Source organism: Lucilia cuprina, chromosome 3 (genome assembly GCF_022045245.1).
Source record: "Lucilia cuprina isolate Lc7/37 chromosome 3, ASM2204524v1, whole genome shotgun sequence".
Classification (NCBI taxonomy): Eukaryota; Metazoa; Arthropoda; class Insecta; order Diptera; family Calliphoridae; genus Lucilia; species Lucilia cuprina.
In genome coordinates, this window is record NC_060951.1 from 5,803,254 (window position 1) to 5,810,830 (window position 7,577).

Below are 7,577 nucleotides of genomic sequence, written 5' to 3' on the forward strand. Positions count from 1 at the left end.
TTTACGACATTTCCAAATATTGAAAATTTTACGAGATTTCAAAATATTTTAAAACTTTACGATATTTTTAAATATAGAAAATTTTACGATATTTCAAACTATTGAAACTTTTACGATATTTCAAACTTATTAAAAATTTTACGATATTACAAAATCTTCAAAATTATACGATATTTTAAAATATTGAACATTTTACGATATTTCAAAATATTAAAAATTTTACGAGATTTCAAAATATTAAAAATTCTACGAGATTTCAAAATATTTTAATAGTTTTATATTTTTAAATATAGAAAATTTTACGATATTTCAAACTATTGATAATTTTACGATATTTCAAAATATTAAAAATTTTACGGTATTTTAAAATATTGAAAATTTTATGAGATTTCAAAATATTTTAAAACTTTAAGGTATTTTAAAAATATTGAAAATTTTACGATATTTCAAAATATTAAAAATTTTACGATATTTTAAAATATTAAAAGTTTTACGATAATTTAAAATATTAAAAATTTTACGAGATTTCAAAATATTGAACATTTTACGATATTTAAAAATATTGAAAATTTTACATGATTTCAAAATATTGAAAATTTTACAAGATTTCAAAATATTGAAAATTTTACGATATTTTTAAATATAGAAAATTTTACGATATTTCAAAATATTGAAAATTTTACCATATTTTAAAATATTAGACATTTTTACGAGATTTCAAAATATTGAACATTTTACGATATTTCAAAATATTGAAAATTTTACGATTATTCAAAATATTTTAAAACTTTACGATATTTTTAAATATAGAAAATTTTACGATATTTCAAAATATTGAAAATATTATGATATTTTAAAATATTAAACATTTTACGAGATTTGAAAATATTGAACATTTTACGAGATTTCAAAATATTAAAAATTTTGCGAGATTTCAAAATATTTTAAAATTTTACGATATTTTTAAATATAAAAAATTTTACGATATTTCAAAATATTGAAAATTTTACGATATTTCAAAATATTGAAAATTTTACGATATTTCAAAATATTGAAAATTTTACGATATTTCAAAATATTGAAAATTTTAAGATATTTTAAAATATTGAAAAATTTAATAGATTTCAAAATATTGAAAATTTTGCGACATTTCATAATATTGAAAATTTCACGATTTTTTAAAATATTCAACATTTTACGATATTTCAAAATATTGAAAATTTTACGATATTCCATAAAATTTAAAGTTTTACTATTTTTTGCATTAACCAAAAATTCAACATTTTCCAATTTAAGATTTAATTTTACAATATTTCTTCTTTTAAAATGTTTACAAATTAACACTGGTTTTATATTTCAACACAAATTTCAAAAATTTCGTGAAAAGACTTAATATTTCGCAATTTAGAATATTTTCATTTAAATTTAATCATTTCTTTTAAATTTTCATTATTTTTTTTAATAAAAACAACTTTCCTTATATTTTACACCCTTGACTGTAACTTATTTACACTTTAACAGTGTGTCAATTGAACGTTTAACAGAGAAAAAACGCCTAAAAAATAGTTAAAAAGGCTGCTAAAAGAAAAAGCACAAACATGATTGTTTTTGTTTACAATAGAATACATGAACATTAATTTTCTGGCAGGGTGGTGCTCTAAGCTAAGCCACAAACCACATTTACATGTTTAGCTATATGTTAGAAAAAGAAGGGGAAAGGAAAATTAAGCTGTAATAAGAGTTTTTTAGTAAAATATAAAGAAAAATTATAAAACAATATTATAAAAACTTAAAATTTATAAAAAAACACTTTAAAACTTATTAAAATATATGAAAACACTTAAAAACACTTTAATTTCAATGGATTTTTAGTTTAGTTTAAAAGAAAAAAAAGAGAAACTAGTTTTTAATATTAAAAAAAGGTTAAAGCAGCAGCTAAGCTGCTCTGCCGCTAACTGCTGCTGCACTGCTTACTGTGTATGGTTTTAGTTTTACTTCTTTTTTTTGGAGTTAATTTTGCAATTTTTATTTTACATTTTTTTTTAAACACAATTTTTTAAACGCGTTTTTTGTTGTTACCATTACAAGCATTAATTAATTTTTTTTTAAATATTTGTTTTTTAATTAACAAAAAAGTTTCAATGTATAGATACTAGTAGCAAAACATTAGACAAATTCACAGCAGTCAAGAAGAGAGTGTGAGGTTTACGTCATTATAATACAGTATGGCTAACAACAACAATAACAACTTACTTATTACTTGGTTTTTATAAATAACAAAACAGCGGCCATTAATTTGTTTTCTTTAGATTTGTTTGTTGGTGTATTTTTGTTATGCATGTTAAGGTTTTAAAGAGACGCTAGCAGAGCAACAATAACAACAATAGAAAATCAATAACAGATTTTTTTCGATTTTTTTTTTTTTTCATTTCTCTACACTTTTGCTTGACAAGTTATACATACATACAAAAACAATGACGTATTTATGTATGTTTATAGAGATGTGTGTATTTGTTTTTGATTTAAACAGCAATATGGGGAGGGGTATTAGTTATGTAGAGAAAAATTGCCATTTTTTTCTTGAAATTAAAAAAAAAATTGTTTTGGTTAATAAATTACCTTGAGAAAAACACGTAATTACACTTTTTTTCAGGTTTTGCATACATTAATTATTATAAAAAAACACTTTTTTTTCCAAAATTTAACATAATCCCCTGGTCTCTTTCTCTCTCTGCTAACTTCTCTTTTTGTCTATCAAATAACACTCTCTTCTTTTAATACAGACAAAAAAATACAATGGGTTTTCTTTGTTTTGAAAAAAAGCCTTAGCTTTTTAAACAAAATTTTAAAGTTTTAACATAAATTCTGGTAAATTTTATAGAAAATTATTAAATTTTCTATTTGCTTAGCAAAAAAACTCAAGAAAATCCCAACGCGTAATTGTTTTTACGTTTTCTCTTTGCTGTTCATCATGAAGTATGTCTTGCTGCCATGCCTTTGTACTTTTAACAAAAAAACAAAATACCAAAGGAAAAAAAACAACAAAGTCAATAAAGGTACTATTTGCTAGCTCTTTCTGTCGCATGTGTTGCCAAGCCATTAAAAATTGTACATATTTTTTTTTCTTCTTTTGGGCTGTTAATTGTGCCCTATACATACATACAAACAATCATCCATGCATACATTTTCTTTTGAAAGAAAGAAAAAAAATCAAATTTTTCTTTACTGTTTTTCAAGCAAATAATTTGATTTAAAATTTTTTCTTTCCTTTTTTATAGAAATTTACTATTAAAGGCCGTAGTTGTTGTTTTTGCTTACTAAAAAAAAAGCAAGAAAAGAATTATATAATTCTTTTTCTTTCTATATGTATATAGCAAAGCAAACTCAATCAATTTAGTTGTTCAAAAAATTGTTTGTTTAAATACTAATAAAAAAAGTAATGGTCTTCTTCTTATATAGTAGTAGTACAATTATTACTTAGGGTATATTATATATATATAACATATATATATCTTGCTTTTGTTTTTGACTTTTTATATATACTTTAAAAATGATTACAAATCCAACTTTTCTTCTTTTTATATTTTTATTAACATGTGTTAACAATTCAACAATTTCAACTTGAATGAGACATTTATCTGGTTGCCAGCTAAAACAACGCCTTCGTTTTTTACCAAACGCTGTCGCGTACTCTGCCACCGGCGGCTAGCTTCGCTGCGGCGTAATTAGTGCAATGCTAGCTTTGCTCTGCACAAATTACACACACACAGAGAGTGAGCGTGTAGAGAAAGGTTGGTGTTGCCCTATTCAGGGATTGTGTGTGTTTGTTTTTTTGTTTAAATGAAATTCTTTAAAAAAATCCTTAAAATTAATATAATTTTTATTGCAAATTCTTTAACTTAAGAAAATCCTTAATGTTTTAACAACAATAGTGAAAAATGTTGCAGCAAAGTGAATAAAATTTAAATTTTATTGCCATTTTAGGGTTAAAAATACAGATCTATGTATCTCTTTAAACTTTGTAATTAAAACATATTAATCAGGCCTGTCACATCCTATTGGATCGAATAAATAGTTAAAAACTTAAAAAATAATAACTTTAAACTATTGTCAATTTCACGTTAATAACGTGCAATGATTTCATTCCGAAAAAGATGTAATTTTCCTTTATTGAAGGAGAAAATTATGAAAGTTAATTCCATTTTCGATCGGAATGGAATTCTATGACAGAATTGTAGATTCTTTAAAATTTAAAAAAAAAACTTTTGTTTGACACTGTCATTGACACTTATATACACACATATGTACATACATATATACACCTCATTGAATTTGTTTTTGTACTAGTTATGTTACTATGTTGCCATCTCTGCCCTTTCCCTTTAATATTTAAAAATATTTCCAAAATTCCCTAAATTTTGTTTTAATTGTTAATTTTTTTTAATAAATTGTTAAATTTTAAATTACTGCGTTGCCATCTCTGCCCTTCCCTTTTAAAATAGAAAATTATTTCCAAAACACCCTAAATTTTGATTTAATTGTTAAATTTGAAGATTAAATAAAATTATCTCGAAATATATTTGTTAAAAATTATAGTTATAGCCTCTGATAGAATTTTGAGTTCCCTTATTTTAAGGGAAAAATCTTACTAATCTGGCAACACTAACGATATATAATTACGCATTTGTTTATACATCTGTACATACAAGTATGTTGTTTTTTATCTATATCCTGTTTTTACTACACATTTTCTAAAAATTATAAACATATTTTTATAAATAGAATATTCATAAGAAAAAAACTTAAAACCAAATTAGTATTAAACCAGATTTGAATAACCAACCGGAACCAAACACCATATAAAGAGAAACAATACTAATCTCTACAGCTGAGATCAGAATAATACTAACCCAGCAAACAATATTAATTTGAATTTAATTAAAAAAACAGGTAAATTATAGTTTATTTCAGTGAATTTTGTCTTTCTTTTTATTATTAGCACTTATTTAAAGAAATTTTTCAAAATTTCAAGTAAAACTAAAAAAAAAAAAATCAAACTAGATGGAGTTTTTGTTGTTGTAAGAGATTGGCTGTAACTGGATGTTCTTCCCTGGGGAAAAAACTTCCGGTTGATACAGCTGTTGCTGAGTGCCGGTCCACACTAGGAAACTTTTGATTTTGCGTAGAGAGAAAGAGAAAGAATATCATTCATCTCTCTCGCGGTACGAAGTTTCCCGTTCTTGGAAACTTGTTTTGTTATGTTATTGCTCTCATTCGTACAACAACAAATCAATGCAAAGTTTCTCAACAACAGTTTCATAGTGTGGACCAGGTCTGAGTTGACAATCTTTGGCCGATTGAGAATTGAGTCGTTCCGAAGCGGAGATCCAATTGTCGTGGGAACGTGGAGTTTTTTTTAGTGGATAACGGTTTAAATTGTAGTGGTTAATCGGTTATTACTTAAGAAATATGTCTTAACATAATATTTTGTTATGATTTCTTGTAATTTAAGAACTTTCTTTTAGTGTTTTTTAAAATTTTAACGATTTTACAAACGAATGTGTGAAATTTTACAAAATTTCAAGTCAAATTTAAAAGGTTACTTGTTAAATACTTATATTTTATTAAAAATTATAATATTTTTAAAGAAATTTTAAAAATATTTATTATTTTAATAAAATTTCTATAAAATATCTTATATTTAAGGAATTAAGCGTTTTTTCAAAAAGCATCCATCTGGCAACCCGCTATGTTTAAAAAAAAATTTTGGTTAACGCTAACCAAAGATTGTTTTAAGAATTTTTGCTACAAATTTAGGAAAAAAATATTTAAAATAAGTTTTCTTCTAATAAAAGTTAACTATTTCTAATGAGATTAGCTTTAATGTTTGGTTAAGTATAAAAATAATTAAACAAATATTTATTGTTGAAATACCGTTATTTTAAATCACTTCAAAACACTATGAAACAGAAAGAGAAACGTACGCGGTAAGTAAACATATGTTGTTATTATTGTAAAAGTTATGCCTATTATCCATGATATTTTTTCCCCAACAGTTGTCAAAACTTTTCCCTACAAGAAGAAGACATTCTCATCTCTTTGGTGGAACAATATAAAGATATAGTGGAATCGAAGAAAATCGATGGTAAAACATCGAAAGAAAAACATGCGACATGGGAACAGATACAAAATACATTCTGTACACATACAGGTACGTTTAGGACAGCGAAAATGTTAAGGGAAAAGTATGAAAACATGAAAAAGAAAGCCAAATTGTTAATGGCCACACAAAACTACGAAGATATGGAAACATCATCTTGCAGTTGTTCCCAATTACGTAGCACAACAATACAACGTTTGATAGGTGTATTAGCAGAAGCAACAGCAACCGTAGACAATAGTTTTGAGGAGATCACGGGGGAAAATATAAAAAAAGAAGAAGCCTGGACGGAAGGAGATATGGAAGCTGAAGTTTTAAACATTACACCAGATGTACAAATACTAACACATGAAAATTGGAAGCCACCAACAAAGAAATCCAAAAAATCCTTAAGATTAACTAAAACCAAGAAGCGTAAAATACAAAATTATGAAAAGATCACCTTAAGAGCGGCTAAGGCGAAATTGAAATTCTTTAAAAATGAAGAAATTCGAGCGACACAACGTCACGTCTGGGAAAGGAAATTGCATGAGAAACGTTTGAAGTGGGAGGCGGAATTGTGTGAGAAAAAGCTGGAGCTATTAAATGTGCAAATAGAAAAGGAGAAATGTGACATGAATAGGTAGAAGAACTAAGGCAAAGCTATGTAGGTATGTAAAGTGGTTATCGAGTAATCGTTTTAATTTATACTCAAGTACCTATAGGTTTAAAAATTTTTATATTATGAATATTTCTATGAAAATCTATTAAAAGTTTTAAAAAAATTATCTAACAAATGAATTTGAATAAAAAAAAATCCGGTTATTCGGTTGAATTTTCTAAAACGATTAATATCGGTTACTCGTCTAAAAAAACTTCAAAATTTTGAAAAGTTCTTTGGAATCAATGATTATTTACTAGAAATAATATAGAAATTTGATTTTTAGCATAATTTAGTACAAATTTTGAAATGAGTAACTGATTTAGTGAAACTTTAGAAGCGGTTATCGAGTAACCATTATAAATATCTATGTAACCACATCAACTTCAACAGAAATCTATCAAATGACATGAATTTATTGAAAATTTTAAATGGTTACTCGAGTACTCGTTTTTGAAAACTGTTCAAATTTAGAAAATTTTTTGGAAATTTTTAAGAATTCTTTAACGAATACTTTATTTAACAAAAATATATTAATTATTCGAATTTTTTGCGAATATTGAAATGGTTACTCGAGTACCCGATTGCAATACTTCCAAATTTTGAAAATTTTCTTTAAGAAAACTATAAATTTCTTTAAAACAATATAGAAAATTTAATTTTATTTATTTTATTTATTTATTTATTTATTCAGTAATATAAAGCCACTTTGGCCAAAATAACAATATTACATAGTAAAATATACGCCTTAAAAATATTATAAAGGTTGATATATGC

At 24.7% G+C, this 7,577-nt stretch overlaps 1 protein-coding gene across 1 annotated transcript; it reads left to right on the forward strand.

The window, feature by feature from the left end:
- The first annotated feature begins 5,755 nt into the window (after positions 1-5,755).
- LOC111688357 (myb/SANT-like DNA-binding domain-containing protein 3) lies at positions 5,756-7,561 on the forward strand. The gene is made up of 2 exons (XM_023450850.2): positions 5,756-5,987; positions 6,057-7,561. The coding sequence occupies exons 1-2, from the start codon at positions 5,962-5,964 to the stop codon at positions 6,784-6,786; spliced, it is 756 nt and encodes a 251-aa protein (XP_023306618.2). The 5' UTR covers positions 5,756-5,961; the 3' UTR covers positions 6,787-7,561.
- The last annotated feature ends 16 nt before the right edge of the window (positions 7,562-7,577 follow it).